The sequence below is a fragment of the Seriola lalandi genome, unplaced genomic scaffold (genome assembly GCF_002814215.2).
Source record: "Seriola lalandi dorsalis isolate HSWRI2012SDOR001 ecotype SW California unplaced genomic scaffold, Sedor1 jcf7180002054524, whole genome shotgun sequence".
Taxonomy (NCBI): Eukaryota; Metazoa; Chordata; class Actinopteri; order Carangiformes; family Carangidae; genus Seriola; species Seriola lalandi.
This window is the reverse complement of record NW_019525077.1, coordinates 2,066,459-2,084,733: the sequence shown is the minus strand read 5'-3', so window position 1 is coordinate 2,084,733 and position 18,275 is coordinate 2,066,459. Positions and strand designations below refer to the sequence as shown.

The following is an 18,275-nucleotide window of genomic DNA, read 5'->3' as shown; positions in this document are numbered from 1 at the left end:
AAACATTGGTAAGTAATCAGCGCTCAGGTCTGTTTTAGACCAAAGTAAAAACTGTCATGACCTCAGAGGGTGTGGAGAACATCAGACAGCACAGTCCTGTCATCACACACACACACACACACACACACACACACACACACACACACACACACACACACACATACACACACACCTGTCTTTCATTAGTTGACCACACTGACCCTGGACCAGTTCCTTCTCTTTAGGATTTCAGAAAGACACACAGTACTTCCATATCCACATCTTCCATATTTATATTTGCTATAACCACTTGCTGCATTTCCCCCAAACGTCATATAAAACATAATACATTAAGAATAGCCACTGATATATTTATTTGTAATATTCATATTACATAAAAACTCTTCTTGATACATAAGTTTTTATTAAAAAAAAAAAAAGAAATTCTGGTACAAAAAATATTTCTTTGGGATGTGTATGAAGACCACACAACATGATGACAACACAGAAGATCATTTAAAAAACAAACAAACATAACAGCATCAAGATATCTACAGCCAATAAGGGCCTCTGTCAACTGGTAACCTGCAGAAAAACATACAGTCTGAATGATGACAAGAGCAAAAGCACTGGCTGACACCTGTGTATTAACCTCATATCACAGAGGCATTTTACTTCATTTTACTGGTCGTTGCATCCCATGATTCTCTGTCATTTCATGTATTTATAACATTTTTTATTATAACAATAAGCTCATAGCACACATAGCGTTCTGCACAGCTTTAAAACGGACCCCTGCAAAATCTGAGACCTGATGTGTTTTTGCATTATTTTGTCCTTCTGCCAGGCAACACCCTCATCTCACTGGCTATTTTACTTACAGAACAATGCTGCACACATGAAAGCAGATTCTTAGCACAGTCAGAGAAAGAAATATCTTAATAAATACATTTGAAAATAACCAGGCCTGAACCCTGGCCGAGCCTGCGGGTTACACAGTTGGGTAACAGAACTCTGAGTGCTTTCATATCGCCTGCATTTTCAGGACATTGCACTAATCTTAACCACATCTGTAAATCGTTTGGTTTACACTGTTGCACAAAATGATTCATATTTAAAAATGTCCCATAGTTTCATATTTTTACACTTTGAAACATTTTTTTCTCCAAAGGTTAATACACAGGCTGTGACATAGATCATTAATTTGAATTTCTTTTTAATGCTTCTGCTAAATTTGCCCCAAGCTCCTGTATGTCAAACAATTAAATTAAAGACAGCACAAATTTATGGTTCAGGCCTTCGTTCATTCTCCACAACCTAAGCCTGTCTTCGTCCCCAGAGATGTCCACTGCCATTCCACGGCTGTTTGCCATCTGATACACCTACAGCTTGAAACCTTCCCCAAAACACGGGTGCGTTCCTTCTCGGCATCTTTATCCCCGTGGTGACGGCGGTGTGCGCTCCTCCTGGGTGGAATGCGGCGAGGTCGTGACTCTAGATTTTTCCGAGGGACAGCCGGTTGCTAAAATGATAGTTTTGATGGACAGTTTTCTCCTTGATCCCCCACAGCTGTCCAGGAGGAGGGGAGGGCCTCCGGAGAGCCGGTCTTTATTTTCATGTTGATTATCACAAATCTGGTGTTAGGGAAAGGACAGTTGGCTGGTGTGTATGTTTAGGCAGGAGACATGTTTGAAGCACTTTCCAAGCCAGGTTTGAGAGAGCCTCTCATGTCTCAGCAGTGGCTAAAAAAAATTATGCCTTTGAGTCAGATTTGTCACATCATTTCAGACATATTTATGATATAATTATTTTCTAGTGTTTACTGCCGAAGTTAAAAACATCTTTTGTCTTTACCATCATAAGTTTGTCATTTACATGTGTGATTAGCTGCTAAAACGTCGTTGGATTTGCTGTCTGTTTGCCACAATTGAGTTTCATTGAGTGGCAACTTACTTTTCTGGCTGACGATGCCGATAAAATTATGGAATTTAACAATTATGTTTTGTGCTTCCCTCCTAATTTTATACATTTTAAAGGAGCTGTTTTGCTAATGCTACATAGCCAGCATTAGCATTAACAGCTGTTGAACGATCACTTATTTTCTTTTACTGAATTTAGCATGCTTAACCAGCTAGTCCCAGCCTGGTCGGATTATCTCGTCACTTTCCAATACCAAGTCACTGTAGCGTTCAGTCTGCCCTGAAGACATAGAACTGCTCAGAGGTCGTATTTTAACCTCTTTCATTGTAGATGCAATGATGGCTGAAGCTCTCGGCAAGTGACTGTTAATTTTTTTGCAATCATAATTAGCGAGGAAAAAAAGTGTCCTTTTCCATAATATCTGGCATCTACTGTAAAATAATGGTGGGGGCCACTGTTAGCTAGTGAAAAATTATGCCCCCTTTGCTAGAGATAATGGTCAACAACTAATAATAATAATAATAAAAAATCCACATTGGTTTTGTATTAGCTGTTAGTTGATTATGATCAGAAAGTTTTTTTAGATATCACAAGGAAATGTGGAAATGAAATATAAATCTAGGGTGGAAAAACTTAAAGGACCCTACTCTGCTCTCCCATAAAGGTTCACACTACCCTTCTCGTTTCTTAGTCTGCACTCACCCCATAATATAACATTTTTGGACAGTTCTTTAATGACAAACAAATTACCTAACTGACAAATGATAGAGGCCATTACAGGTCCACTGAGGTCATTTTCATTCAGCTTGAAAGATGGCAGAACAGCATGGACGGCTCTTCTGTCTTTGATGTATAATTCAAAAATCATTTCAAGTAAGTTTCACTAAGAATATGGAGAAAGTTATGGATTTAACAGAGTCTGATTTTTACAGGACATTTTGCCAAAGTTCACCATGTTCAACAAAAAACAATCAACTCAAGCGGAAAGACAACTCCCAACTATGATCATAGCTTCAGCAAAGACAAGCTCAATAGTTGTACCTGGCAGCCCTTTAAGGTTTTTCGTACACTTCATAGATACCCGGAATGCTTTGAATGTGATAAATGACCATTGTCCGCTCTTTTGGGCACGCCCATGACTTACGGTACATGTCCAATGTCTATCAACCTTGTGTTCCACAGATAGAGCCAAACCCTGTGATATCTATCCAAACCGGTACTTGGGCCAGTACTTGACTTGCGTGCGTCTCGGTGCTGTTCCCGCGTGGACGTTAGCCTTCGCCAAGGGAGGTTTGGGCGGTGCTGGCGGCGGGGATTTCCTCCTCTCTTTGCTCCTGTTCGTGATGGTGAAGCCTCGCTCGCTCCTGTCATACAGACTGACCCTTGGCAAGAAGTGGGTGGAGACATGCTGGGATTTGACCCGCGGGCTGGAGCCCATTTTAGCTTTTCCCCTCTTGTTGAGGGCCACAAACCACTCGCGACCAGTCCTGTGGTTCCTGTGGATTACTGAGGCGTAAGTGTTGTAGCTGTTCTCCTGGAAACGTTCCCTGAACTTACAGTCGTCTGTGAACCACTCCTGCAAAAGAAGGGAAAAGATAATGAATTAACAGGTATTACCTCTGAGTTTTTTCTTTTAGCTTTAAAGGTGTCATATTGTACAAAGGTAGATCTCCATGCGTAGTGTGATTATAGATCAGGTCTAGGTTCTATATTAATACTGTGAAAGTATCAAAGCCTCAGTCCACAGAGAAATGCACACAGCCCCGTATTCAGAAACTGAGCCTTAAAACCAGCCGTCAGAACTTCCTGAACTTTGTGATGTCACAGCAAAGCAGTCACTGCTCTCAGCCATGCCACCTGGACCCACTATCCAACCTTGCAGGATTTGGTTTCTCTGAGAGTTTACATGAAATCTGCTATATTTTAATTAGATCATTCAGAAAACAGTGATCCAATCAGAAGAGAGGCTCAGAGCCTCCTCTCTTCTGATTGGCTCACCAACCTGTTCTTACTAGAGCTCCGGAGAGAAGCCTGAGAGACTGAGAGAAGGTTTTTGGTACTTAAAACCACAAATTTATGTCTTTATGGATATAAAAACTTCAAATAAAACACAGGAAAAAATAAAAATGTGTGACCTTTAATGTAATGGATCTGTCACAGAGTATTTGTGATTAATTTTTTAATCAACAAACTCTGTCCACATGTAATCAAGGCTCAGCTGCAGAACATGTGGGAAGTCTGTTTGCACGCTACCATGTAAACTAACCCTTTGTTTCTCTTGTTAGCAGCTTCTTAGATAAATGTCTTTAAGCCTGAGAGAGAGAGAAAACGTAGGGGCTCCGATTCCTTTACAAGAACGAGCATCTGGAAGAAGAAGAGCTTTGCCAGATTCTCCACACTGACGCAATTTTATTTCCTTGTTAATACTGATCTGACACAAGGGCCCATATACACACATACTGCTACTGTGAGAAACCTTCTGTGATCGTCTAGGTAAACTGGGATGTGTTTCCTTCCCCTGAGGAGGAGCAGGAGAAACAGTGTCATCCATCTAAGGTCTGCCATTTTTTTCTTCGCTTTAAAATAACAATTAAAAGCTGGTGATTGGGTATTACTGTGTGCAAGTCAGAATCTGTGTGCATGAACATCTCATGTCACCTTTGTTCATCATGTGACAGTGTTTCATAAATAATAGCAGAGATACAAAAAGGTAACGGAAAGAGAGGTTGATGTTAAACCCCTTATGTAATGCCCCAAAGTTGAGGGAATTTCTAATGATGCAGAGCTGGATCATATATGTAATATCATAATTACAGCATTCAGCGTTCAGGATGGGAAAATGTCAAACTAACCAGCACAAGTGCCAGGCAACATGATATCATCTGATTGCGATCTGATTGGACGAGCTCCAGAGTAACCCGAGGGCGGATTTCAAAGTGGTCTAAATGACTTTCCTTATCACAGAGACGCTTTGACTGACAGCGGCAGAGCCTCCTTTGTGCTGGTCAGAAACTCATTACGGCTGGTGCATTAACTTCATCTACAAAGACCTTCTGAGTCAAGACACAGGCTGTCGATCAGTTTGTTTGTTGTAAGAGAGATTGGATTATGAACTGTTTTTCCCCTGAACTGTGTCTGTTCAATAAATCCTTTTGGTCTGTCAATTTAGGTTTTTTGGCTCTTTGTGTGTCGTAGCAAAAATTTGTGTAAATGTTGTCAGCGAACAAATGTGACACATCCACAATCAGACAGAGCTGCTGTTCACGTTGTTCTGATGAATTTAGATCTAAATATCTTTCTGAAGTCAGCTCAATGTTTTAAAACGAGACGTCGTCTGTGCAGCAGGTTGTTATGACCCGTAGTTACGTTTTGTTGCTAGGCGACAACTAGTGGTCGTCGTGATTATGACAGGAGCAAAGGGGGGAAAAGTGTCAGTGACGTAGTTTAAAGAGCGACAAAGGATCATGTTGTGGCGGATGGATGAGTCCCGTGTGTTCGATTCCCGTGTGAAAGTAGCTGTTTATGTTGTTTAAATTATCCATGACCGTTCAACAAAGTCAACCATGCTGTTATTACGGTAACCATGACAACAACGATCTTGTAATGTTGCTGAGGTGCTTATTTTAACCCAAATTTATCTTTTCCGAAACCCCCGAAAGCCATGACCGTTAATAAAGTAACCATGGCGCTCTCCGTGCAGTCCATGTGTTTATTATTTGTAACCATAACAACCGCGGTGAGGTACGCCCGCCGCCGTATAGGGCTCTGTTTCAGGAGACACTCCTATGGGTCGTATCAGAGGGTTGAAAAAGCCGACCCGGTTGGAGGACTTGTTTAAAGCATTCAACAAAACTCTTTTATTTAAAGTCGTTTATGCTTTACAACATCATCATCCATCGCCGACCATTATCCAAAGCATTCGGTTGATAGACTGCAGCTTTAATTTGACTGCAGAACTTAGCTGGAGGATCTTTTTTATGTGGTTACTGCATCTTTCAAATTGTTCTGATGGCATATTTTATTGTAGTCTGAAGAAAAAATTAAATAATCCGACTCAAAACTGCAGTCGATGGGTTTTTGGTTTCAACCCATTTAAGCCAGAATGAAGGGGTGGGGCCACGAGCCTGCTGTCACAGAGAGGAGCAAAATGTGATGAATTATACAAATGGGGATAAAAGAGCCTGCGATTCGCACACATGAGAAGTGATGACAGTTGTTGTGTAACGAATGATAAACGAGAGCTTGAGAGAGAAGTTCAGATACAGAGGCTCAAATCTGACAATCGGAAAGGTGGAGGAACTGCAACCATTAAGGGGCTGGCTGTAATTATTTGGCTCACAGAGGCTGTACCGGGCTGAAACAGTTCTGGATGATATCCATCCTGAAAATGTAAAAACAATATGCTCACGTTACAGCCGTATCTCGAAGTCAGAATCTGGAATTTTTTGCTGATATTCATTAAATGTTCCTGTTTTGTATCTAAAAATACCTCGAGTGGGAAACTCTGACATGTACCCAGGGATGCCTGGTGACTTGCTGCAGTACGGCTTCCTTGTATAACCCTCCTGCCATTCTGAAATAAAACAAACTGTTCTGCTTTGCTGAAGAGTGCAGCATAGCAGAAAATGATGCCATTACAGCGTTTGGTAAACATGCCAGTCACAGGAGAGCGCGCTGCGGCCGCCGCGGACAACTACAAACGGTTTAAGTTATTCAAAGTGACCCACTGCTCCTTCTGGCTGTTGTTTTTAAAGATGATTAGAAAATTGTACAGAGCTCCCGAGTCGCTGCTACGGGTGGATTGACATGATTTAACAGAACGCCACTTTTGAGCAAAATACCAGCGCTGGTACTGGTCGGGGGAATTACACATTTGGAAACAAATCCACTGGAGCACGTACCAATGTACTCTCACACACACACACACACACACACACACACACACACACACACACACACACACACACACACACACACACATGCACGCACGCACTCACACACACATGCATACCAGGAAGAAGATTTGGCCCCTGCAGTGTTTCATAGGATTTAATGGCTGCAGCCAGATTCCAGAGATCTTATTGTTAAAATCATAATGCTTGTACAGCTGTTTAACCTGGCTCTAGCCCTGCTGGATTGGTCACACTCTTTTAAAGGGACCTTTCCCATGATCCCCGGGGTTAGCTGTACTGAGGGCAGAGGTGGAAAGTTACTGATGACTAACTTTTTTTTTTCTTCTCTCTACCCAAATAATATTTCCTTGCAAACATGTCTCTTTTTATTTTTACCACTTCTATAGACAGATGGATCTGAGATCACAGCCTGAACTAAGACCATATATAAATATATGCATAAACTTTAGAGAGTCTAACAGTCAAACATAAGACTTTTAAGCTACGATATATCTAGATAAAAACTCTCTGATGCTTGTTGAGAGATTTCACTGGATTTATGGAAACGTTGACCTACTGGAGGTATTAGATGTAAAGTCAGGGGATCATCAAAGTTAGTAGGATTCATCCTCTGGGGACCACGGACATCTGCACCAAATTTCATGGCAATCCATCAAATATTTGTGGAGATATACCTCTCAAAGCCAAAAAAGTCAACGGTAAACAGATAACACATTTAATCCACTACGACCAGAGTATAACTCTCCTCTTATAGTCTCTGAAATTACGAAGCTTGGCTTGTAATTAACCATTTGCAAAAGGAAAACATTTTATCTGACATAAAAAAGTGTGTTCAGCATAAATCATAGCCGGGAAAAGAAACTGCAGCTGAGAAACATCTCAGAAAATGACAGGAACTAAAAACACGAGGTGGTTTCACCAATCAAATCCTTAATATATCAGTATTCTCTGTCGTTTTTTTAAGTCCTGTATTTCTATCTCGCTCCATTTCTCTCTCCCTTGTCACTCACTGTTTGTTCAACTAATGCAGGTGACCCTTTCAACCTCTCATAAGATTATGTTTGTGATGCCTCGCTGCGCAGGTCAGGCGGAGCAAAGTGCATCTGTCTCCCCATCATTCAGCCAATAAATCGCCACTGTGAAAACATCGGAATATTAAACACGACAGACGACGCAACAAGATAAGTTTCAGGGTTGTCACCTGATACCCCGGCGTCAAGCCCAAGCCTCCCTGTGCCCCCCCACCCCACCCCAACCCCCTTCCACAAGGTTTACATCCACCCCAAATCATCAAGGCAGTTAAATAGCGCTGTGCAGCTGCAGCCACAGATTGGAGTTTTAGTTGTACAAATATTTCTCCGAGGCAGAGCCGCTCCGGAGGCAAAAATAAGCTCCGACTGCAATGGTTGGAGCCGGAGAAGGAGTCTCCCAGAGTGCAAGGTATGAAACATGGCGAAGCTGTGCTGCACAGAAAGAACCTGCATTTACTGTATTAGAAAATACAATCCACATACAATAATATATAAATAGTTTAATGGCCTGTTTTGAGCTTCTAAAAGCTGCAAGGTGTTTGAATTTCATTGAATCTAGTTAGCCAGTCTGTTAGCCATTTGTCCTGAATGGCGCTAGTGGAAAGGTGATGGTGTGGTGATTGGGGGGAAATATCATTAATTTGTGGCCATTCGTTTTGAAATAACTATGTCATTGGTGGGGTGTCAAGGGGAACTTGACCTGAGGGTGGAGCCAGAGATAAAAAAAAAAAAGCAGCAGGTCACCAACATCATTAATCTTCTGGGGAACATGAATACACCACATATGCCACAGTTAAATTGTGATATGGCGATTAGCTGTCAAACTATTTGTGGTGTGGATTAAAAGCTTTGGTCAACTTCATGCTCCTTCTGCTGCTATGATTTGTTAGCACATTGATCAGCTATGTGACAGCTGACAGCTAACTAGCTAAAGTTTGATTAAAGCCACAAAAATCCAGGAAAAATGACCAAATCAGACAGTGGTGAGGTATGAAACTGTGAAGGACGAAGGGTCAGGGCTTCGAGCTTCAGTTTGATTGTGTTGCTTGAGGGAGTCCCGCACACACAACAACACTACACACATCAACAACAGATGCTCAGTAAGGAGTGTACGAGGAAAGTTGGACTTTCATCGTTGACATTTTGACAGTTCAGAACAGGAAATAGAGGCAGATGAGACAGAACTGCAGACAAGCTGTACCACAAGACAGAAAATCCCTCTGACTCAGACCCTGGCTTTAGCATGAGAACAAAAATGATCAGGTCTTTAGTTTTGCGGCGACACCCTGTTCCATTGTTTTCTCTTATTATCCACGGCCGCGTTGTTTTCGGTTCATATGTAAATTCTTGTTTGGGGACGCGCTTTGACCCACAAAAAGTCTGTGATTTTCCTCTTGCGCGTACACAAGCTGGAACGAGAACTGAATATGTATCCGCTGGTGGACAGAGCGCAGTCACCACGGTACATTTCTAACAAGCCGTGGCTGAGAATTCACTTTGATGAAAGACGCCACATCGCTCCCCCGCTGACACGGTTTCATGAAACAATACCGGGAGCTGAGGGGACATAAATCGCCGTCGCGCAGCATGAACACCCGCAGTAGCTCGCAGACTCTCCGGCTCTCCCGACTGCTGCTCGCCCGGCTTGATTGTTTACTCAACATATTGATTTTCACTTTGTAGCTCACGCGTCTGTATATTATCAGCCGTCCCAGATAGGACTTAATCTGCTCTTCCCATTAGCACATGCTAATAGGGGGCCGCTTCTATCTACACGCCTGCCAAGGCTCCCACAGATGACTCGTCGGTGGGGCTGGCCAGCCCTGCTTACAGCAGCAAGGCCAAGCTGCTGTGGGCAGATTTGGGTTTACTGTGTGTGTTTGGGGGGATTTAAAAGTCTTCAAAACTGTGGCTAAAGATTACAGCAGTATGCCATGACATGCTGATGTTTTTTAATGCAGAGCTGCGGAGACTAATAAATAAAACAAACATAGCTGCACTGGTTTGACGGAGGACTACACCAGTTTCACGGGTCCGCATGAGGTCAGACTGCAGCAGAGAGGAGTGTCAGATCAGCACTTAACGAGATGCAGATTCACAGTTTATGTGGCCAAATTAAACTGTGACGCTGGGTCAGGTCGTTGGCAGGAAGTCTGCTCAGCACACAAGAAATGCTCGATTAGAAGTCAGAAGTAAACATCATGAAACTTTGAGCGTGGTAGTCATTTCTTAATTTGAAAACTCTCCCTCTTCCCGCACCTTTCGTCCTTCACAACTGGAAACATCTGCATCTAACAATATACATTTTCACACGCACAGCCAAGTGCAAACACCACTGATGTCTTTTGTGGAGAGACGGGTCCAAGAGAGTCGTCTCCCATCATCCCCATCTGTCCGTTAACTACCAGAGGATAGAAGAAGAATGGTTCACAAACATTCACAACATCTAAGTATAAAAAATGTCAAATCAAAAGTCCCAAACCCACAAATGTATGAAACATAGGTGAAGTTAATTAAGTCTGAGAGGGTTCAGGGCTTGGGCCTTCAGGGGGTTGGACACTGGGATTGGAGTTAGCGGCTAACAGGTGAACACAGTGGAGCGTTCACCAGCTACAGAGCCTGATATTTTTCTCTGGAGTTTGTGGAGACACCAGTGGGCTGATGAGGTCGCTTTGTGTCTGCCTGGTGTGAAAATATGCAGCTGTTAGCTTGTTAGCTTGTTAGCGATAACAACTGTGCGTGCTAACAAGTTGGTAATATGTCAGGATGTGTGCTAAACAAATCCTCAGCATCAACTGTGAGACTGTAAACATCAGCAAAATGCCATAAGAGCCATCACAGCTGCACGACCGGATGACAACAGGCCAATTAAAACTCGTTATCAGTTCAAAAACAAAAGTCAGCAGTATGAGCTGACGGTGAAGTGAGCGGGATACTCACGGTTGCGTGGAGCCGTCCTCTTTTATTCATGGCCAGGAATCTGTTGCTGTAGACCCCTTTGATGCCGATGACCCCCTGAGAAACCGCAAAGAGCTCCAGGACACCTGGGAGGACAAACAATATGCTCTGATGACTGATGGGTGACAGAGTGCATTTTTACTACCCGTGGTCATTTCCTACAGCTCGTCGCTTCTCCACCGTCGGGGTAACGTAGCGGACACGGCTCTCTGCTCTGCTGCCCTGTCAGCTCAGCTATACACACCTACAGTGAGTTCATTCAGAGCTCTGGTGTTTGTTGGCAGAAAATGAATGACGTGATGAGCAATTTATAACTTTTAAAAACCTTTTTACGGCAACCAAAATGAATTTCACTGATGAAAAATGGTGAGCAAATTAGTATCTGAGATTAGCATCTCCACACTGAGTTACATTTGATTATTATGACCTTTTTGGCTGAAAGCGTGACTCAGTAGTCAGTAGGAGACTTTACACTGCTTGTGTGACCAACAGCAGCAGCCTAGAGTTCACAGAGGCGGGATGATGCCTCTGATAGGCCGGATAGCTCCTCCTTCAGTTAACTACTCGTGTGCTCTTCAGAAAGGTTCCTACAAAGTGCTTCAGAAGAGGAAACAGGAGTGGGGTTGCACAAATACTGTAACTCCAGCAAGTTTGATTCATCTGCATATAATGTGGAATATCCATGTACGTCCAATCGCAGCAGTTTTTACCTCAGCAATATATATATTATGAAAAATATCACATATGGCCTGGCTATAGGTGCATGAAGCAGATACAGTGGCAGAGTAATGGGGGATGATGCATTCAGTGCACAGTATAAATGCAGTATAGTGCGCAGTATAAACACCCTGTCTTCTAATTTAATTAAAAACATCGTCTGTGCAGCATCACTTTCCTCACAAGACCTACATTTGTGGAGAACATACCCCTAACCCTGAGGTTGGCCTTAACCCAAACTCTAACTCAGTGATACAGGATAATATTGAACATGAACGTGAAAGGTGTGCACTGAAAACCAGAGTGATGGCGATCAGTAGCATCCACTTGTTCTTCCATGGAGGTTGATATACGCGTGTTCAGAGGAGCTCAGACATACTTTAGGCCATTAAACTGAATGAAATACAACAAAATCACCATAAAAACTGCAGGGGGAAACAAAGAAAAGAAACATACACAGGAGGAGAAACCAAAAAGCCATAAAACACTATAGGTTGAAAAGGCTGATTATGAACATGAGAGCTGCATCTTTGGCACATGAGAGGAAGATATGTGAAGCGCCAGCGTCTGTTGCCAATTTCTCATAATTAAAGAAAAGGTATAAAAGACAAATAAAATGCATCTTAAAGAGAAGTGTTTTCCCAGATCACTATTGTCTCTGCAGCCAGTGAACTGTGTTTAAACTCCTACAGCCACCACTGGTAAAACAATCTTCATATTACAAATGTAAGACGGCCAGTCTCCTGCTCGTCTCCAGTGCTGTCATGCAGGATTCAAAACCACACGGCTGCTGCGGTGAAATCCATGTAACCTGACAACTCTTCTAAAGGAGGAAGGGGAGGGGGGGGGACCATGAAATGGAGGCACAAGTGCACTTTCACGGTGAGCTTCGGCTGTATTCGTCAGCAGATGAGCGACGACGGGGGGGGGTCTGATGGTGCAGTAAAAAACTAAAAAATCTTTATTTATGGCTTCAGTCATTCACTGGGCCCCGGACGACGACACGGGACAAGACTCACAAACAGGACAGTTGTAACTCTGGCATTTGAAATGATACTGTTGTATTTTTTTAATGAATGGAAATAAACTCATCAAGCTGAATAGTCCTGTCTGGATGCACCTGAGTTCTCAGCTTAGTTTTGAATTTTTCTTATATTTTACTTGAGTTTATATATCGGGTTTTCAAATGAAAAGAAATAATTTTCAGTTTAAATATCTTGTAAAATCTTTTTGTCTTATTGTAAGAAACTGTCACTCTCTTTTATCCATAAGTCATGTTTGAATTTCTCCACTTTTTAGAGGTAGACTGACAAATTGACCAATAAATCTGGGCCAATATTAACTTATTACCTATGAAAAATGTTTGTTTATGTTGTGTTTATGTATAAAAATGAATATTTGGGGAATTATAATAATCAGATTTATACTTTAAAATTGTCAAATATTGATATCGGCACATCAAAAATCCTTTGTCCATATGGGTGATGCTTCTGAAATGACTGGACCCTGCAGAAATGCATCAGATTAACATTATATCTGCACTGCAAAGTAACTCTTAAATCAGCTGAAAACTTATCTCCACAGAGCATTTCATATCAACTTATTATTATTCTTTATTTATAACATATTTCTTTTCTTTTTTTTAAAGTCAAATCATTGAATTTACATGTAAAACCAACGATTTTTTCCAGCAGTTTTGAGGAGAAACAGTTTGAAGGTGCAGTAACAGGCAGTTAGGAATTTTGAAGCCGGATATTTCTTGCAGTGTGTGGAGTAACGTTGTTGTGATGACAATCGTGCTGATGGGCAATCCAACACATCCTGGTGTCTCGCTGCTGCACCTGTCACTTCCACAAATAGTCTACCTGCCAACATCCCGGAGAGACACAAACAAGGCTCGTCAACCAGATGGCCGCTGCTCAGATATTTCACAGGGTCATGCAGCCTAAGTTTAGGGTGCGCGCTCCTTACGATCCTCCCGTGTAAATCATTATTGTTAAAAACTCCCAAGGGGGGTGGGGGACGACGACGACGACGACATTTAAAATAGTAATAGAAGGGAATCAATTAGAGCAAATGCTGAGACGTGGATCCAAGTGCGCATTCTCAGCGGGACGCGCTGGATTCATCTGGCGCGTCAGACGTGTATAATTTAGTAGTTGGAGCGCTCTGTGCAGCCGTGAAACCGGAGTGAATGACTTACTCAGCTGGTTGGGCTCATGGCTGCCGTTCACTCTGCCGTCGGGATGAATCTGGAGGTGGAAGCCGATGCCAACCCTACAGTAGAGCCTGCAAGTCCTGCGTCCCGATCTGATCCCCTCCTCCAGAAGTTGGCGCTCCAAAGAGACGTGCTCCTCTCCGGCGGCGGCGCAAATCAAGTGAGCGAAGGTCAGAAGGTAAAGAGGAACATTCATTCTTCCAAAGAGGAGACGCTCGCTAGGCCACTTCTGGCATTTTTGGTGTCGCTCCTGAGGTCTGGGCACCAGAAACCGTGCGCACACACGCGTGCAGCGCTCCTGGGCATTACCCCGGCTGCAGTAGCTGGAGTTGTTTTGCTGGCACGGGGATATTTATAACGCCAATGATCTCATTACTCGATGCATGCCTGAGCTCTAAAGGACGCTCTTTCATCCAGATTTTGTCGCCGAGATGCCACTCCTGCTCAGCACCGATCCACGACAGCGGGGCGTGAAGGAAACGCGACTGACACCGCACATTTTCCAAGGAATCGTCCGCGCCAGGACGCACTGAGCGCGGCATTTTACGCACAAGGAGACATCGTTTCAATAGATCCGAGGGCGCGAATAATTAATTCATGAGAAGAAAAACAAAAAACAAACAAACCAAAAAAAAACACGTGAAGAAGAACGACTGCTCTCAGGCGCCTCTGTCCATGCGGGAAGAGTTGAACCTAAATAATGAAACGTTCCGGACGCAGGAGGCTCAGACAGCGCAGATCCTCAGGTGTCGCAGGCAGCAGAGTTTAAGCAGTGGCTCACCAGGAGACTCGGGCAGCCGTATTTATAGGCTTTAGTCCACCTTATCATCTGATACGTGCACATGCTGACAGGAGAAGCTGCCTCATGCTGAGCTCTGGACAGGAGACATTTTATTGATCAGATTGTGGATTAATACAGGAAATGACAGCAGAAGAAGTGAACTATCTACAAATTTAAACACACAAGGCTTCACTTCTTTTTGCTGTGTCATTTTATTTTTTCTGTATTTTTCCCCACAAGTTGTATCCTGCCAGAAACCATCTGAATTACTTCAGAAAAATCCCCAGATAAGAAAGTTTCACCCAAGTCATAAATCAGTCCAATCGTCAAAAAAGGTTCAACGCACTAAAATATTTTACTTATTCAATTCAATTCCATTTTATTTGTTTAGCACTAAATCACAATACACGTGATCTCAGCACAGTGAGCTAAAAAAACAAAAAACAAAAACCTCACAACTATAATAAATCTGTTCTATTAAATGTGACTTTCCTGCTTCCAACTGTGGAGAAAAAAGTGAAGAGATCATTTGTGGTGATTCTGTCATAAAGCAGCGAGGTCACAGGTTCGATTCCCTCCTACAATGATGATATCCAGTCATCACCTGTTGTTTGTGATTGTCAGTTTCAAACCAAAACCTGCAGGACAACAACACAAAGGTACTTTCAAGTGTCACAGTTTAAATTCAGTTAAAACATCTGCTGACAGAATGAAACCGCGTCAAAAACAATCACAGATGAGTTGAAGTAAGTCCGTCTTTTTTCTGTTTTATTTGTACTTTTTATTAAACTTCAATGATTACTCTGACAGACATGATGCTGCGTCGTCTTACAACTGATCTGACAGAACTTCTTCCATCAGTTTTCTCTACGCCTTCGCACGGTCTAAAGGATAAATTCAGAAACCCAGTTTAAAGTTCAGCCATTCATTCTTTGTTTTGGTTTCATCCAGAAAGGATATTTTAACAGTGTAAGTGCGGTTCAAACAAAAATACCTGTTGGATTCTCCCGCTCTCCACACGCCTTTCTGATGTCAGAGGTCGGCGGGTCAAATAGCGTCCTGCAACTTTTCAAACCAGATAATTCAACAAATCAACCCCTCACACTTTGCACAGCCACTGGATAGAGTTTTTCTTCAGTGGAGGTATTAAGATCTGAAAAACAAAATAAAATCACATGGAATAAAATAATTCACACGTTTTTTACTTGTAATATTTCAATTCACAGTTATATTTTTTAAAAAAAAGAGAGAAACCATTTCAAAAACATCCATCTGATGCTGCGGTCACCGTGGCACATGTCCAGTGTTAAGCTTATTAATTTTCTATCTTCACATGCATTCATTGTAATCCCGGCCCTCATTGTTTTCGGGGGCCCTGCTATGTTTGAATTTGATTACCTCGCGCCCGGCGGTGGATTACGGCCTGTATAGGGGCCTAATTGTCTCTGGCACACAGAGCCCGAGGCCGAGCCCACATTACCTTTTATGTAAACAGCGGGGCCGTGTTTAGTCCCACTGTTCTAATGGCCAGTCATTCCTGTGAGGCCATTCCAGTAACAGTGAGGTAATCCTCCTAAAGTCGTATAAACACGGATGATCCTGATTGATTCTCCCGCCCAATTGATCCCAGCTTTTAGCAGCTTTTTAGTCTAAGCAAACTGCAGACAGCAGGTTCTGCCGTGGCCCTGAAACGTCTGAGCCCGGAGACGGCGATCAATCTGAGGGGGTCAAGGGGCAACGCTTCTGGGAGCGTCCGACCGGGCCGAGGTCTCGACCAGCGACGGAATGACAGCACTCCTTTGTGGCGTCCAGTGGCGTTTACATAGTCCGCATTGTCGTCATTGCTAGGAAAAGTAATTTGTGCCAAATGTTTAACACGAGTAAAACCTACAGTAGGAAAATTATTTTCAACAGCAGGTGTGGAGAACGTGATCTGGATCAAAGCTCAGACAATGTTTGTAGTATAATAAAAGTATGACTTCTCAGGACTTCATGCACACTGTGAAGAAAGTCACATTTAGAAAAGAAATAAAAGTGTCCATATCGTCGAGTTCATGAGGGTAAACATGAGACTGAGAGTTTATTGGATGACCTTCGTCACCTTCAGTCGTGAGCGTCAGGTGTGAGATTGTGCGCACGTGGACAGAATGAGCTTCCCCTCGTAGGGTGGCTCCATTCACCCTCAGTGAAACATCCGATTGTCTGTGGAGGAACTGTTCTCTAACCCAAAAAATCAAAAGGTGTCGACCTGTAAGAACCTGCGGTGAAACCCGTCCTCACAAGAAAAAACGAAGCCCCTCTTCTGGTCAAAACGAATTCAAGGTCCCAACTTTTACCGGAGATACAAATCTGAAGACGAGAAACTCACCTGAAGCAAACAGATGAAATGACAGAGGGGAATAGCGCACAGGTGAAACACATCAGGGCCCCGCCCACAATCACTGAGGAGGGAAACAAAGACAGGAAGTAAAAACAAACACGAGACTCACAGGGTAAACAATTTCAAAGTAAAACAGGAACTAAACAAAAACAGTGCAGTCAAAGTCCAAAGAAAGTGTCCAAACTCAGACATATGGCAGAGGGCGGTGGCTGCTTTGTTGTGACATCACAAAGTTACAGGAAGTCCTGACGGCTGGTTTTAAGGCTCAGTTTCTGAATATAGGCTGTGTGCATTTCTCTGTGGACTGAGGCTTTGATACTTTCACAGTATTAATATAGAAGCTAGACCTGATCTATAATCACACTACACATGGACAGAGACCTTTAGACTGGATGGGACCTTTAAAGACAACATTTAAAATGCTGATACTGTAAGTTTGTGCGTTTATAGTAACACTTCTTTATCTCCTTTATTAGAAGTCAACAAATTCACTGCAAACACACAATTTACCTTCAAAGAACTGAGCTCTGTTTCTTCCCTCTGCAGCATTGACAGTGTGCAGGTTCCCGGTTTCATACTCGCACTGACACAGACGAATGAATCAGTATCAGCATTTGCTTGTCCTGAACGTATGGGTCAGAATTAACGAGCTGTGCCTCAGATGGTTGTATATTATTTTGCTCGGCGAGCCCTCTCGTGGGACTCCAGTAACTCGAGCACGCTCAGCCAGTGTGTACATATTCGTTGGCCACTTAATATTTTAAGATGGTTCATCGGGCCTTTCTGTGGCGGCCTGGACCAAACAGGTCAGCCAAGTTCCCTTCATATTCCTCAACCCTGCCTGTGTGTGATTTACAGTGTTTATACGAATGCTTTGTCCAGGAATGAAGACATGCCCCGCAGTGTGAAGACGCCATTTTCATCCACACACACACACACAAACAAATGACTGCCAGCTGATTGTGTTGACTTTGAGGATCGTTACGTCAAGAGTGTCACTGAATCCACAAACACATCGTGGGTCGTCCCCCCGTCAGCGCTTCCCACACACACCAGCGGCCGCCGTGGAGCCTTGCCGAGACGTGTCAGCCGGCGGCAAATATTGTTCCCCGCTCCGCCGACGGACTCTGAGCTGCAGCAGATCCCCGTTCGCTCGGAAACTTCTTAGAGGCCCCAACTGAAAGACAAGCTGCGTCTGAACGGCTCAGAAGTCGAGCGTTTAACTAAACTTCAGACTGAGATAATAAGGAAAGCGCTCTGGTGCTAATTAACAGGACAAGGCTGCTTGTTTGTTGTTGGGGTTTTTTTTCTTTTTCAGCTTGCTGTCTCTTGGCGGATCCACAAAGAGACACCTGTTCACTTGTTACAGACAGACCAC

At 43.1% G+C, this 18,275-nt stretch overlaps 1 protein-coding gene across 1 annotated transcript; it reads right to left on the bottom strand.

The window, feature by feature from the left end:
* Positions 1-369: 369 nt before the first annotated feature.
* Positions 370-14,143, bottom strand: fgf5 (fibroblast growth factor 5). The gene is made up of 3 exons (XM_023414421.2): positions 13,722-14,143; positions 10,784-10,887; positions 370-3,475 (listed from the first exon to the last, which is right to left on the bottom strand). Exons 1-3 carry the CDS (start codon positions 13,930-13,932, stop codon positions 3,104-3,106), a joined length of 687 nt encoding a protein of 228 aa, XP_023270189.1. The 5' UTR covers positions 13,933-14,143; the 3' UTR covers positions 370-3,103.
* Positions 14,144-18,275: the final 4,132 nt, after the last annotated feature.

Bases quoted from the DNA above. Each gene is read 5' to 3' on its own strand.
- fgf5 (XM_023414421.2), bottom strand. From the start codon at position 13,932: ATGAATGTTCCTCTTTACCTTCTGACCTTCGCTCACTTGATTTGCGCC. The intron at 10,888-13,721 runs GTAAGTCATTCA...TTGTCCTCCCAG, and splicing joins CCATGAGCCCAACCAGCTGA to GTGTCCTGGAGCTCTTTGCG. The intron at 3,476-10,783 runs GTGAGTATCCCG...CTTCTTTTGCAG, and splicing joins GAGGACGGCTCCACGCAACC to GAGTGGTTCACAGACGACTG.